The sequence below is a fragment of the Penicillium diatomitis genome (assembly GCF_028827545.1).
Source record: "Penicillium diatomitis strain IBT 30728 chromosome Unknown utg000003l_segment0_segment0, whole genome shotgun sequence".
Classification (NCBI taxonomy): domain Eukaryota; kingdom Fungi; phylum Ascomycota; class Eurotiomycetes; order Eurotiales; family Aspergillaceae; genus Penicillium; species Penicillium diatomitis.
The window spans coordinates 2,640,529-2,655,753 of NW_026623175.1; the positions used below are offsets into that span (position 1 = coordinate 2,640,529).

General features: G+C 49.6%; 5 protein-coding genes across 5 annotated transcripts; 3 read left to right on the forward strand and 2 right to left on the reverse strand.

Annotated features, from left to right (window-relative positions):
- Positions 1-404: 404 nt before the first annotated feature.
- Positions 405-2,990, reverse strand: N7539_003089 (pentatricopeptide repeat protein; the record flags this gene model as incomplete). The annotated part of the gene is made up of 1 exon (XM_056932692.1): positions 405-2,990. One exon carries the CDS (start codon positions 2,988-2,990, stop codon positions 405-407), a length of 2,586 nt encoding a protein of 861 aa, XP_056792651.1.
- A 157-nt stretch (positions 2,991-3,147) lies between these two features.
- On the forward strand, positions 3,148-5,637 carry N7539_003090 (uncharacterized protein; the record flags this gene model as incomplete). The annotated part of the gene is made up of 8 exons (XM_056932693.1): positions 3,148-3,207; positions 3,280-3,492; positions 3,550-3,623; positions 3,677-3,911; positions 3,959-4,098; positions 4,156-4,429; positions 4,483-4,604; positions 4,659-5,637. The coding sequence occupies 8 exons, from the start codon at positions 3,148-3,150 to the stop codon at positions 5,635-5,637; spliced, it is 2,097 nt and encodes a 698-aa protein (XP_056792652.1).
- Positions 5,638-5,807: 170 nt separating this feature from the next.
- N7539_003091 (uncharacterized protein) lies at positions 5,808-7,131 on the reverse strand (the record flags this gene model as incomplete). The annotated part of the gene is made up of 5 exons (XM_056932694.1): positions 5,808-6,556; positions 6,613-6,749; positions 6,804-6,864; positions 6,916-7,035; positions 7,089-7,131. 5 exons carry the CDS (start codon positions 7,129-7,131, stop codon positions 5,808-5,810), a joined length of 1,110 nt encoding a protein of 369 aa, XP_056792653.1.
- Positions 7,132-7,275: 144 nt separating this feature from the next.
- Positions 7,276-10,078, forward strand: N7539_003092 (snoRNA-binding rRNA-processing protein NOP14; the record flags this gene model as incomplete). Its single annotated transcript, XM_056932695.1, has 2 exons — positions 7,276-7,566; positions 7,634-10,078. The coding sequence occupies 2 exons, from the start codon at positions 7,276-7,278 to the stop codon at positions 10,076-10,078; spliced, it is 2,736 nt and encodes a 911-aa protein (XP_056792654.1).
- Positions 10,079-13,121: 3,043 nt separating this feature from the next.
- On the forward strand, positions 13,122-13,495 carry N7539_003093 (uncharacterized protein; the record flags this gene model as incomplete). Its single annotated transcript, XM_056932696.1, has 2 exons — positions 13,122-13,244; positions 13,286-13,495. The coding sequence occupies 2 exons, from the start codon at positions 13,122-13,124 to the stop codon at positions 13,493-13,495; spliced, it is 333 nt and encodes a 110-aa protein (XP_056792655.1).
- Between the last annotated feature and the right edge of the window lie 1,730 nt (positions 13,496-15,225).

Here is a 15,225-nt window from a genome sequence, read left to right on the forward strand (position 1 = left end):
TTTATGGGGGAGGACCACCCTTCTTAGTTCAATTCAAGCCATCCGGAATGGCGTCCTTGAGATTTTTGTACTCGATCCACAATGTAGACAGTCCTTGGACTAGTTGACGTGCGACGGAGTGTTTGAAATACCTCGACCATCTTGATATTCAATTTATTCACGTCTCTCCTTCCACCGACCGTAACAGAGCAGATAGTAGTGCATACTGCATACTACAGAGTACCATTTAGATTTGCAGATTTTATGAGAGAAGTGTTCCACATGCAGTATAAGTGGCGATGGTGCCGTCATTAATGTACAAGAATAGTTGAGGTCAAGGACCTCCGTCGGAACCGAACAAAGCCATGAAACGCCACATCCATGCCATGCGATGCAGAGAAAGAGAAGATACACGCACAAAGTCGCTAAAGGAGTTTGCTATCATCCACGCCGAGAGGGGGCCCAAGATCGATCAGGTTGACCGACATGTCAGTCGCAGCTTGCTTCAATTTAGCCTCAACCAGCACGGGATCTAAGCCTTCTGTTCGACTCAGCACTATGCGGAGCAACGTCGAGATCACCTCCAGCTGGTATTGCTGTTTCTCTTGCCGATCGAGCTGTTCGATTTGAAGGCCTTGTGACTGCAGCGCCAGCGACTTGCGCTCGCCTAGCATATCCAAGAGTTGTGTGACCTGGCTGATGTTCTCTTTACTCCGGGGAGTTGAAGACAGCCGTCGCAGGCGCCGTTTTGGGGTATCTGATGGCACGCCGGCCAGGCGAGCGATTTGAAGGACAATCATGCGGGCGGTGACATCGTCTGGCCCGTAGCCGAACATGTTTTTTAGTGAATGAAGAGCGACGAGTGTGGCTGGGATGTCCTTGGAGAGGCAGAGACAGCGGATGATCTGGTCGTAGAGCTCCTTGGTGAATTGCTCAGAAGTCAACTTCTGGCTCCGGGGAGAGAGACTTGAATACCATCGCACCATGCGAGAGTAGAGCAGCCGTGCCGAGGGGAAGCTGGCGTCAAAGGCTGTACGACCACGGTCGTATTGCACCTTGGCGCAGTCCCAAAGGCATGCGTAGGTCTCGAGATCGGGTTGGATAGTTGAAGACATGGTTTCGAATTTGTTCCACAGACCGCGAATGTCTTGTTTTCGCAGTTCCGCGTACAGGAGGTGATTCATAAAGTAGGAGTTTGGCTGAATGTGCGCGTCGCTCAGGCATTTGGCGAGATACCTAACCATGTCGTCGTCTCCGCGTCGAGTGTAGTGGAGGAGAAGAAGAGAGAAAGTCTCGATGGTCGCGGGTGGCACATCACGAAGTAGGAACTTTGGGATTCGAGTTGTCTCCATCGGCTGCTGGTTCACTTGAACTTTGGAGGAGTCCTCAACGACTTGGTATCTTTTCCAGACGGCGTCAATCCTGTGCTGAATCATGGACCAACCAAGTCGCTCTGCTTTGTCTCGAGCCAATGCACTACCCTCACGCAGCCAGCCGGCCATGACGCCGTTGAGATGCTTCGCGTCAGGCTTAACACCTCGTTCGTACATCAACTCAATGACCATTGCTGCTGAGTCGACTTCGCCCATGCCGATAAGCTTCTTCATCCAGCTCGCAAAGAAGAAACGGTTGTGGAATCGACGAGGCAGCATTGTCAGCGCGGACAGCGATACCTTGTTCACAGCTGCCTCGTCGATACTGGACGCCTGAAGATTTCCGGCCAGGCCAAGGGCTGATTTATATAATGAGGTCGAATCGTTCGCCGGATCTTGGCCCGTCACCATCATGTCTTTGAACACAGCCACGGCGGCATCTGAGCGGCCCGCAGACAGCAGGCCAATACTCACTCGATCGTAGTCTTCCATGGTCATGTCTGGACCTAGGAAAGTCTTCAGTTGCAAATAGAGAGCCCATGCTTTCACCTCAGCGTCCTTTCCAGGAATTCTAGCCCATGCTGTAATTACTGGAATGAGCACGCGAGGCTGACGGGACCGGTCGTTCGCGAGAAATGCCAAGGCAATATCTTGAGCTCGTTGTGGATTGCTCTCAGCCGCGAAAAGCCGAACGCCCAGCATCCAATACTCCTCCAAGTCCTGCTTGTTTTGTGAGAGCTCCGTCTGGTATGCTTCCCATTCTTCCAGGGCCTGAGCGACAGCGCCGCCGTCGTGCAAAGCTTCAATATAGGTTAGAATCTGAGGAATAGCGAGATTCTTGCCCACAGATTTCATATCTTTGGCGAGAATCTGGAGATGCTCAGACCGGGTAGACCCCGACGATTGTACGGTAGATTGAGACTCCCAAAGCGAGTCCAGCATGTCATCGTCAAGCGTTTCAAGAAAATCCGGTACGCTCTGCTTGCAACGACGATATGACTTCCAAAGATCTTGCCTGGTACGTTCTTCCGTGGCTCTTTTTGTGTCTCTTCTTGTGTAACGTCGAAGTGAGTCTTCGAAACGAGAGTAGGTGGCATGGGTAGGCCGTTCCGCGAGTACTTGCTGGGATCGTTTGCGCGATGCAAGTTTTTGACGCTCTCTGGCGCTATCCTGCCAATTCTCTTGCTCGTTCGCAAGTCCTTCGAACTCTTCCTTCAGGATATGATCCAATTCATCATCGAAAACGTCGCTGAGTGAAGGTTCGGGACCAGTCGGTTTCCGTTCGGCTTCGTATTTCTGTAGAGCCTCCAGGGCAATCTTCCGGTCTTCTTCTGGCAGACTCCGAATAAACTCGCCATCAGGTTCGAAAGGACCCTTTTCCAACGTCTTCAGCTCCTGTTGAAGTTTTGAGAGTTCGCCCTCCACATCATTTTTGTCTTCATTGTCTTCGGCCTCGGGATCGACTTTCCGCGCATTTTTGCTCGAGGGCGATTCTTGTTCGTAAAAGTTGACCTTGTCATTCGGCCCGCCGAAGTCGAGTCGCCGCGCATTCACAACGCTGAAAGCGCGCAGGGGAGAGGCTGAGCTGTGGACCACTTGGTACCATCGAGCACCTCCTCGGACGGCCTGGCGAAGCATATGGAGTGTTTCATGGGGAAGTTCGAAGTTATCTGAATTGGTCGTGGAAAGTTGAAGATCGGAAAACCATTAATGGTCCTGTTTGGGTTTAGCGCGTTTTTGTCCCCGAGCGTGAAGTCATCCGCGCTGGACGCGACTTTACTTATTGAAGCAAGCAATGGATCCTGTAGGACAGGAAGACGTACTGGACTTGTCCAGAGACAAGTCACCGAATCAGGTATGTTTTCTTCGAAAGCATTGTGAGGCGAAAGGCTCCAGAACGAGAATGGCTCAGGCTAATTCATTGCAGGGCGCATATGTTTACCAGCCCGCAAAACCCGGGAAAACCGCCAGTGAGCGACCTGTTAAACGCCGCAAGGTCTCGTCCGCTCATGACCAAGGGCAGGCGGCCGCTTCGCAAATCTTTGTGCCACTCTTGAATGGAGAAGAAAACTTGATATCTACACAACTGCGTCACGACTGTTTTAAACAAATCTGGTCAAGGCAGGAGGATAGGATTCAGGTGCGGTCTATATACGCTTGATTCGAAAGCGTGCTTTGCGCTAAGTTCAGCTCATAGTCTATTCTTGAAGATGTGGACGCCGGAGTCTTGGCCGATGTACTCTCCTTCGTCAGAGACAATACACCCGAGACGTAAGTCACAATGGAAACTCGTTATCCAAACAGGGATCTGACTATAATGCTAGGTGCAATGGCTGTATTCCAACGGGACTGGTGACGGTTGGTTCAAACGTGTCTTCTCTGAGCCGACTTCTCTCTCGACTCAACGATCAGTTGTTGAGCAATGATGAGGGCGGAGTTGTGGTACTTGAATCAGGCGATGCCCCGAATTTGAAGACGACACTCAAGAATGTCATTCGAGCTGTGATCACTAACACCGAGGGAAACGATGGATATCATAAATTCTTGACGGATAGAAGTGTACGTCTTATACTTCGTTTGTGAAGGGTTTGACTGACTTGAAAAAGGGCCCCCGGCTACTCGGATACGATCTGGATCTTCTTCATGACTATGTCCAGAGGAAGGGCACCAAGAAATTGGTACTTGCATTCCGGGATAGCGAGGCATTTGATCCAGTATTGCTCATGGATCTTTTGTCACTTCTCAAGTGAGCAATAAGTGAAAAATATTATCTGAAATAGAACCTAAGCTGACAATGCGCAAGGTCTTGGCTCGATCGAATCCCTTTCACGGTACTTCTCGGTATCTCTACATCCGTCGAGCTTTTCGAAGGCCGTCTTCCACGCGCATGTATCTCCCTGCTGCAAGGAAAGCATTTCGAAGTCCAAGATGCGGGAAATTGTGTCGATCGAATATACGAATCTCTTCAGGCGGGACCTGAAGGGAAGATGTGGCTCGGTCGCAATGTCACCAGCACCCTTCTGGAGAAGACTCATGATTACTTCCAGACTCCCGAGGCCTTCAGTCGAATGGTTAAAGTAAGGAGTCTTTGCGAGAGGCCTTGTGAGATTTGAACGCTAACGTGGCCAAGCATGCCTATATGTCGCACTTCTTTGCCAATCCTCTATCTGTTCTCCTAGCCAACCCGAGCCCAGCTACACTTTCACATACCGTGCTTTGTGAGGCCATGAGAAACACACCATCATTCCGCATGTAAGGCTTCTTTCACTTGTTTAACAAATGACAGCGGAGACTAACACGGAACAGGTTTTGTGAGGATCTCATAGAGTCGGGCTCGCCAGAAAACGCGAGAAACCTCATTGAAAGCGACGAAACTCTTTTACAGGAGGCGATCAACCATGTTGAAATTGGCCAGCAGAGTATGCGACGCCTGTTCGGTGCTATTGGCGTTATATTCTCATGTCTGCAATACACGCAATCGCTGAAGAAAACGAATATCTCCGACCTTTCTGTGCGAGGCCTTTCCGGAGACCTGAGCGAATCGCAGGTTTTGGATGACATGCTTGCCACCATGAGGACATTTGACTCGGAGAAGATGGGTCGCCTGCTTGACGCCTTGCCCGAACTAGAACTCACTCATTTGCCCATTGAGGACATCAGGGCTGACTTGGCTTCGCTCGTTGACGTTCATGCACGTTCATTACCGCTACGGAGTGAATACAACATCAACAGCTCCGTAATGAAGACGACTGTCGTCCAGCAAAGAATCTTACTGAGTAAAGGCAAATCCAATCTGGCAAAGCGCGATCTTGAGTACACCAGGATTGTTGACCGACTCGTCGGCGCCTTTCAGGAATACTTTGCGGAAACACTGATCCAGCCCCAGGAACTTTTCATGCACGAAGCCTTCCTATTCGACTTCCGTAATCCTCTGAAAGAGACTTTCACACCAAGACCGCGCTTTGCGATCGAGCGTGCACTGGCAAATCCTTTCGATTACCTGGTTTCCTCGGCCGATATAAGCGCTGCAAGAATTTCAGTGAAGCAGCCGCCCACTGCGATACTGTATCAGCTATACCTTGAATCTGGGGCATTGGTAAACATCCATGATCTTTGGCAGACCTTCTACACTGTTTTCGAAAGCGAGCAGGGAGACGCATGTGACGAGCGGTTAGTCATGGCCTTATTTTATGGTGCTTTATCAGATCTGAGATCTTTTGGTATGGTGAAGAACAGCAGAAAGAAGACAGACCATCTTTCCAAGTCCGTGTGGATTGGGCTTTAGCATGTATATCGGGACTTTGCAACGATTCGAGAACAACAGTCTAATGATGAAGTGTGCATCCAATTTCTCTCAATTCAATAGGCGTGTAGCAATTTTGGGTATCATGGTTTTGCAATTCGACGAAAAACACAAAAGGGGTGTAAACTAATCACTCGCAGGCGATCTCCAACCTAGAGAGGGGGCTGAATGATATTCTCACGGCCTAATGGTCGACCGCCTTCACTCAACACCATTGCCTCACGCCTTCGCCGTCTCAGAGCCTGATCTTCTGTTGTCCCTTCGTGTAGTCTTCGTGACGGAGCGCGCGAACCTAGTCCAGCAGTGTCTTCCCCCTCTTCCATTAGTATGTCACCATCCCTGGGCATATCCTCCTCGGCATCCTCATCTGAGTCTTCGTCGAAATCCCAAATCGCGCTGTCGTCATCATCATCAAGATCTTGAATGGCTGCGGCAAGTTCTCGCGCATCTTGTTCATCCCGACGTCGGTACCTCTCCTCATCCGACTCATCGCCCATAATACTCATCAGTCCATATTCTTGAAGTTGTTCGTAGCCTTCTGGATGTGTGGTCAACGTGCCGAGTATTGAGCTCATAGTTGCATCGTCGGACCACCAATTCTTCATGAGGAGAATGACATTGTCTCGCCCGGAGGACTCGTCAAGAGCACAGGGGAAGGGGTATTTGACCAGCCATCTAGATACTATCCCTGCTGACAAAGCTTCAGGAATGTCTTCAGGTAGAAGAACGTTCAGTATTAGAAGTGCTTTCTTCTCCCCCATTGGCCTGGTTTTAGGTAGAATCGGCGAGACGGTCGAGGAAGTCTCTTCTGTGTGTTCGTCGAGGAAGTTGCAAAGGCAATTAATCAACGCCGTAAAAGTTTCAAGATCTTGCAGGTTGGCGCATACTGAGGCTCGAGACACTGCGACTTGTTAGCATTAGAACCTTTGCAGTGAGAAGGGTCGATCAATGGCTTACAGGCGCGATTCGATGTGAGAAAATGCAGCGCCGTCAGCGCTTTGTCTCGTCTGTCTTTGTTTTTGGATGACAAGTCTTCTAGCAACAGATCGCGAGCTGGACCTTTGGTAGCTCTCTCGGAGATAATGCGCAAAGCACTACACCCATTAGCGTTGGAGTTGTGCAACATGAATGGCAATTTTTTTACATACGCAGATCGTAGCTCATGACTCGTGCTTTGAGATAATGTCAGGAGAGTATCAAGCTTCAATACTGTGATATGTGAGTCGTAAGTCACCTATATGGCCAAAGATTGTTGCGTACCATCCTCTGCTCCGTCACTGATAATCTTGTCCTCTTTCTCCACATGTTTGATTTCCGTGAGTTCCACGACTCGGCGTAGATCGTGAACGATCCCACGCACGGCGAAGAATAGCGAGACTCCTAATCCAATCAGTTTTTGTATTTATAGATAACATTGTAGCACGTAGACATACCCAGACAGAGCCATAGCACTTTATCACCCGAGAAACTAGACATGGCGTGAGTGAACCTCAAGCTGTTGGAGATGCGGAGACCCTATGGCAGAATTCTAATCGCCGGAGGCGGTGAATCTATTTTTTTCTGATCGGCTTCACCATCAACGAAAAAACTCCACTTGCTGCAAAGCTTCTCGAAATAAAGATGCCGCCCTCACAGCTCAAGCAACTGAAAGCCTCGCTGCGAGAGACTGGAGTTCTCGGGCGTCAGCAGTCGAAGAAGCAGAAGCGCCAGAACGCCAAATCTGGGGTGGGAGCGCAAAATCGAAATCAGCGGAACGCCGCATTGCAAGCAATTCGAGACCGATTTAACCCGTTCGAGATCAGACCGACCGCCACGAGGAGCAAGTTCGAGACTACTACCCGCGATGATGCTAAATCTACAAAGGCGACCGGACGTCGTCCCGGTGTCACAAAGTCATTGGGAGAGGAGAGGGTGAGAATAAACTGCAACACGGAACACTGTACGCTCTCGACATACGCTAATATGGATTATTTTATAGCGACGGGCGACACTACTCCAGGAGATGAACAGTCGAAACAAAGTCGGCGGACTTGTCGATCGCCGTTTTGGTGAAAATGATCCGACTATGACGCCTGAAGAGCGCGCCGCTGAACGATTCGCAAGAGAAAGTCAAAGGAAAATGCGCAAGGAATCAATGTTCAACCTGGAGGAGGATGAAGAAGAGTTCCAATTGACCCATATGGGCCAGTCTCTGACTTTGGATGGAACCGCTGTGGATGACTTTGACGGCGGTGACCTGGGCGGAGCCGAATCTGACGATGACGAAGCGCCGCGGAAAAGAAAACGTGTCGGTGAAGATGACGGGGATGACGAAGACTTTATCGATTTCGGGGAAGATGGCGAGGCTCAACCCGAACGCAAGAAGTCCAAGGCTGAGGTCATGAAGGAGGTCATCGCGAAATCCAAGTTCCACAAGGCCGAGCGACAACAGGCAAAAGAGGACGACGATGACCTCCGGGAGGAGCTGGACAAGGAGTTACCAGACCTTTTCGCTGCGTTGCGCGGAATTAAGGCACCGGCCAAACCCGAGCCGCCCAAGCAGGATTTGGACACCATGAACCCAGAGCGCGCAGCCATGCTTCGTGAGCCCGAAGGCAAGGACTCGGAAAAGGAGTACGATCAGCGACTCAAGCAGTTGACCTTCGATAAGCGGTCGAAGCCAACTGACCGAACAAAGACGGAGGAAGAGAAGATCGAGGAAGAGGCTCAGCGACTAAAGAAGCTGGAGGAAGATCGTCAACGCCGGATGCGTGGTGAGCAGCTCAGCGATGAAGAGGAGGAACAGGAGAGCGACAAAGACTCCTTCTTCCAGGGCGAGGAGGATGAGGAGTCCGAAGTGGACGATGCCGCTGCTTTCGGGTTGCACACACAATCATACGAACCTCGACCAGAGCTTGCGGTCGAAGACGAAGATGATTTTGTTATCGATGATGATCTCGTTGAGACACGTTCGAATGTCAGCCTTTCAGTAGATGAAAGCGATATGGAAGAGAAGGAAGTGTCAGGCGAAGAAGACGGTGAAGAGTCTGAGGAGGAAGACGAGCTGATCAACGGAATGACACTGCCCACTGCTGGTAGCGCCACCGCATCAACAGCAGTGCAAGTCAACCAGACCGCTGATGGTAAATTGGCTTTCACCTATCCTTGCCCGGAAAACCACGAAGAGTTCCTCGAGATTATTGAGAACGTGTCTGGGCAGGATCTACCAACCGTGATTCAGCGCATTCGTGCTTTACACCATCCTCGTCTTCACCCTGACAACAAGGCCAAGCTCGGCCGATTTGCCGAGATTCTTGTCGAACATGTGGCCTACATGGCAAATGAACTCGCTGAGCCTTCATTCTCAATTATTGAGAACATCCTGCGCCACGTTCACTCTCTCGCCAAGACTCATCCGATCAACGTCGCAATGGCTTTCCGTGCTCGTCTTCGCGAGATTTCAGAAGACCGTCCTCTCAGTCTTCTTCCCGGGGATCTGGTGGTGTTGACAGGTGTATCTACAGTGTTCCCGACTTCTGATCATTTCCACTCCGTGACCACACCTGCGCACCTTTGCCTTGCCCGATTCCTCGGTCAGTGCTCACTCAATGGCGTGAGCGACTTTGTGACTGGAGCATTTGCCAGTAGCTTATGCCTGCAGTACCAAAGCGTTGCTAAGCGATACATGCCTGAGTTCATCAACTTTACCCTCAATGCTCTTTGCAATCTGGCTCCTTTGGATATGCCCGCCAAGCACCTCGCCTTCCCTCTCCGCAAAGCTCACCAATCAGTCAAGCTTGCACCCATCAAGAAGGTGATGTCTCGCAAGCTTCAATTCCGTGACGTGAAGACCGTTCCCTCCGACGCTCAGGCGCAAGAGGATCTCAAGTTCTCCCTCATCACTCTATATGTTTCTCTGCTTGATACCGCTTCAGATCTCTGGGCCGACATGTCCGCGTTCATTGAGATCTTTACTCCCGTTCACTCGGTTCTGACCCACATCCGACAATGTTTCAAAAACAAACTCTTCGCTGCTGGCCGTGATCATGTTCAAGCAACGATAGACAAGATTGACAGCCATCTGGCCCAATCACGCCTTGCCCGCCGTCCGCTGCTGCTTCACAATCACCGGCCACTGGCCATCAAATCCGCCATTCCCAAGTTCGAGGAAAACTTCAACCCCGACAAGCACTACGACCCAGATCGCGAGCGTGCGGAGAACAACCGTCTCAAGGCCGAGTACAAGCGCGAGAAGAAGGGTGCCATGCGGGAGCTGCGCAAGGACGCCAGCTTCATCGCTCGCGAGAAGCTGCGCGAGAAGAAGGAGCGCGATGCCGAGTACGAGAAGAAGTACAAGCGTCTTATTGCCGAGATTCAGAGCGAAGAGGGTCGTGCGGCCAACGAGTACGAACGGGAGAAGAGAGGACGTGCCGGCAAGCGCTAGATCGTCTTGTATATGCTGGACTGTATTCCATGGGGTTTTCTTTGCATATCACTTGTCAGCTTCATGCTCCTTTCATTTCTATCTTATACTCCTCGGTGTTGGATTGGTATATATCCTATGTGGTCCCTTGTTATTTTCGGGACTGATGCATGATATGGAAATAAAAGTTGACGTGTCTTTAAACGTTTTGCCATTCTTCAGCTAAAGGGTTTCAGGTAGAAAGATGCATCCACTACCTAGTATAGAAGGAATTGACGCCAAGCATGAGGGTCAAAATAGTGGTTAGACATGGTGTATTCCGGCCAAGCAGTCATGTACCTCAGTATTCGGGACAAGGTAGCCCCGGCCATCATGACTTGGGTATTTCCAAGTCTTCTCTAGGAGACTGTAGGTGCCCCTGGTAGTTCGCACGTTCCGCATGACTTTGAAGGCACAGAAGGTGAACAAGGCTAAGCTCACGGAATTTTTTGGATTTACCACCTCTTGTAGTTTCCAGATCTGTTGTCGGGAACGTAAGGGATCTGGTCTTGTTCTTGGCTCCGATTCTTGTCCGCCGCGAAAATGCCTATTGCGCGGAAAATGGAGGCTTGACGCCCATAATGAAGTTCCAGAAAATACGCCGTCCAGAAACAGCGTCGTGCATTAGGTTGGTCTCTAGACAGGGGAGCATATCCAGGGAAGTGTTGCGCACATGCAGTAAGCTGCTCCAGTCTTATGAATCAAGGAACCTCAAGAAATGGCCACACCCATGTGCCCGGCAAACTACCTATGAGTCAGGTTGTTCAAGGAATTGGGTTTGGTATTTTTGAAAGAGATTTGGAGGGCCTGGTGTATGCGCACCGGAGAACAAGATCATGCTTATTTTAGGGTTGGCGATTGGTACATTTGTAGCTGACTCAGGTGAGGCTTGAGTTTGAATCTGTTTTAGGTGTCACATGAATCGGATTGAAGAGCGAGGTCTAGATCGAGGTCCAACCATGAATGTCTCCCGGTTACACAGATGAGTGCATGGTTGTCATGCGAACAGCTCGATTAGTGCAAGGCATTATTCGCAAGATACAATTCTTTCTCACCTACTGGGGTACAGGAGCCCTGACATTGGGCAGACTAGAGCACAGAACGATGCTGGGATGGTCGCGTGATAGATCTGGAAGAGCGCATTGGAGCCTGAGAACCTATGGATAGTTGGCAGGTTTCCTCCACCTCGAGTAGAGGGAAGTCCCCGCTTTCAGGCGAGTCACTATTCTTGGCATGCCTTGTTCAGCTGGTAAGTAATACTGAAGTTGGGTTAGACCAGCACAGTCCTGGAAGGTTGTTTAGATGGCGGCAGGGTCCTGTGAGGGTGGATACTAAGGTTAATCCTTCGGGGGGCCTGACGGCGGGACGATCCGCCCGTGAGGATATCTAAGTTGACGACCCGTGCGACATGATACTTTCCCTGCTACTGACATGCATATGGCGACCCTTGCGGGTCGGACATTGTTTACACTACGAGTCAGTTTTGTAAGCATCTAACAATGCTTAGCTCGCTTGGAGCATCGAGAGAGAATGTTCTCCACAATATATCAGAAGATTCGCCGCTATGAATCACCCAGACTCACCCGCAACCTTGCAAACCGGCAAGTCTGTTACGAAATCGGGATGTTACCAAGTCGCCAGGGACAGGGTATCTCTTTCTTGAAAATAGCCAATAATGGATCTCCTGAATCATCACTTGAATAATTGTCAGAACACAGACACTGGCGCGCCTTTCACACAAGCTCGTTTAGTTGCACCAGTCACTTCGATCACTCCCGCCATCATGACAGCTGGACTGACCGAAAGTTTACAGCGTAATTTCCCCCTTTGAGTAACTAATGCACCAGAATAAATCTTGATCAACGTGTGTCTGATTGGAGGGATGACCAGCCGCTCTCAGCGCGTCGGTGATTTGATTCTAGTAGTTCCCTGCACACTTATGTCAGTCGATGGCTCGGTAACGTTGGACCCAACAGCACTTCGTTCTAAAAACACGTTCCTCCATCATAATCTATCACCTTCTTTGAGGAGATTGTAGCCACATTATGAGATGTGTGGTGTACAGTTGGCCGCAAGAGAGAATCGAAGCCTTGCAGCTGCAAGAGCAAGTGCGATAATCGTGGATTCGACCATGTCGATTATCTCAATTGCCTTGCGACCTCTCGTAAAAATGCGATTCCTAGGGGATAAGTTTTAAAGTAGTAGCTTTGAGAGCAATACCAGAAAGAGATATCTTCAGGACTTCATACCTATCTTCATTCGCTGGCCCCCCGCCGGAGATCTAAGTAATCATATTCGAAGTCCAATCTGAATTCGAGCTTGGGGTGCTCAAGCGAGAAACGACTGTGAATATGGGTTCAACACTAGCCACTTACAGCAAGAGGTGAGATTTGACTCTAAGGGGCCGTCGGGGGTGCGTTTCTAAGATTGCCGCCCATTCCAATCCCCATGTCGCTCGAAAAAGTTGACATCAGGCCTCCCTCTACGAATACCACCTACTACTCTTGAACTAGATCCTGCATGAGAGCAACGACGCTATCTTGGGCGGCCTGATTTCAAGTTATAAGCAATCCACTTGAGAAGGTCTCACGATCTCTTGGGCGGGAAAAGTTCTCCTGATTAGGTGCCGTCCGGAGAATCAACCCCCCTTCAATCTCGTGCTATTATCACTCGCGGAAGAGATCTGCATTCGACAATGGGCGCCTGGTCGTAAAGATTGACCAATGTTGGTGCAGGATCAATCTCTGGCACGTTGAAACAGCGGGACAAATTTGGTAGGGTCTGTTTACATTCAATGAGGCTGGAAGAGGATATGGCTTGTGTGTATGTGCCTGCGTGGGTTGTGCAATGTTGTATGGGATGAAGACGGTCACAAGGCTCATATAGGTTGATTTTCCGTTCCGCAGAGATCGAGCTGGCCTATAAATAAGTCCTTTTCTCGCTCAGTTGAACCATCATCTCATCTCTTCTACAAAGCCCATCCAGTGAATATCCGACTCCCAAGCAAACTGGCGAATCCATCAAGATGGTCAAAATCACTCTTACGTCTCTTACCATCATGGCTACCAGTCTTGGTCTTGCCCTTGCAAGCAACTGCCAATACCAGCTAGATTATTGCGGCTATAACCTACTCAATCGAGGTCAGTTTGTTTCTTTGCTAGACTTCTTGTGGGACTATCTTTGCATCAGCTGGCGGTTCTGACCCAAGCACGTGCCAAAGGCAATTACTATGATGACATCTACAACGAGCTCCAGCGATCTGGCCAACCAACCGACAAAGCCCATATTGAGAACTCTCTCTTTTACTGCGCTAATGGAGGCAACGGCGCCATCACTTTCCTCAGCTTTTGCGGTAACAGTTGCTCAAACGGTGGTAGTGACCATAGTGACTGGTGTTAGAAGAAGCACTTGGGTTGTATAGCTGCATGTGAGCTTTTGATGGTTCTCTGCGGTGATGAAGGGCTTGTGCCGATGGAGGCACCTATGATAAAGGGTTTCAACCATCTGTTCACACTTTCTCAAACGAACATGTGCAGAGTCAGAGGGTTTTTCTTCCCGTGCACAGGTTTTTCCCTCTTCTTTGTCTTCCTCTTTGTCTGTCTATCTACTCACACAATGCCATTCATGAAGTACTGCTCTGACTCTCTGGATTTCCTAAATACGTAAGAGTAGATCTCAAACAAACTCGAATCTTGTCGAGCTAAGAGAGACCACGCAGTGAAATGAAACACCATATGTACTGGAGGTTGTGCGGAATTCCGTGTATACCTAGAGAATCCACGACAGTCTGCAACTTATGGTCACCAGACTTGGTGCCCTCTTCGTGAGACTCGAGACAAAAACAGGGGGTCCCCATTCGATACTCATCTCCGTGCCAGTCTCTTTACTCTCTGCAGTACATGCGGTCTGATGAGATACGGCTACTGTAGGAGCAGCAGTATCGATGTGTGAGAGGGATGAGGAGTGAGATTGCTATGGGGGAGAGATTCTACCTAAGCTATGGATTGTGGTGAGCGGCAGAATCACATGTCATACAAACACGGTCATCCCGTCCCGGGCCCTAAGTAGATCTGCGTAAATCTTTATTTTGGTTCGCGACTCACAAACTACAAGATCGTTTGGAGTTGCCTATCTTTCTAATGAACGTCTGATTGTATCCCAGCTACGTGGAGTAGACCAATTCGCGTTTGTTACAAAAGTAGAATCATTTCAATATGAAGGCTATGCGTAATTGCGAAATAGCACCACAATGGGTGGTAGTGTAAACATCTCGGTCGCTCGTTGTCTCTGTGTTTGAGTGATTCTGCCTCGTCATCGAGGGAACCCACAAACCCATATATTAGATAGCTTTTCTTCCTTCTTTTCACACCAATCATGTTGTGTTTTCATTTTCCTCTTTCACTTTCAGTAGATCGATATCTACAAATACTCTGGACAGAAAAGGCTGCTCTCGGCGCTTTCGGCACAGATCTCATGTGTAGGTGTCCGCCTCTCATTACTGTTCAAGAGGTATGCAAGGCATCAGATCCATTTCCAATAGACACGCTGAGAGATGAGATAGTGCATCAAACCGGTCAATCAGTGGAAGCCGTAAGGAGCAAGGCTCTCTTGCAGATATATAAAGACATTGTCAAGGTGAATGAGTGGACGCAGAAAACTTGGGTTGAGATAGGACGAAAAGTGACTTGGTCATGGTGTTTAACCCGCTCATCTGAGGCCGATGGGATCCGCCACGGGCCGATCCAAGCTGGGGAAATCCGCTAAACACGACTAATGTTTTCCAAACTCTGCTTGTCGCATCAGCGGCGAGGTACATGTTCGATACTGGCTATATGTAGTCTGGTTGTGGGAGATGGCTTGATATGGTCGACTTTGTATATGCAATTGCCATGTTTTGTCCAGCTTTCTGTGAAGCGGCTGACTTTACCAAACACTTTCCCTTCCAATGAGCATGATGTGGGCCACGCTGAGCCTGTCAGGTTATGCATGAAGAAGTAAGGAGATCGGCAGAGTCCACACATCCACACATCCACACATCCACAACCCAATAATCTAGGCGAAAATGAGGCAGATCATCCACATGACATGGAACATCATTTTGGCCTTGTCACTGGGTAGGAAGACGGCTA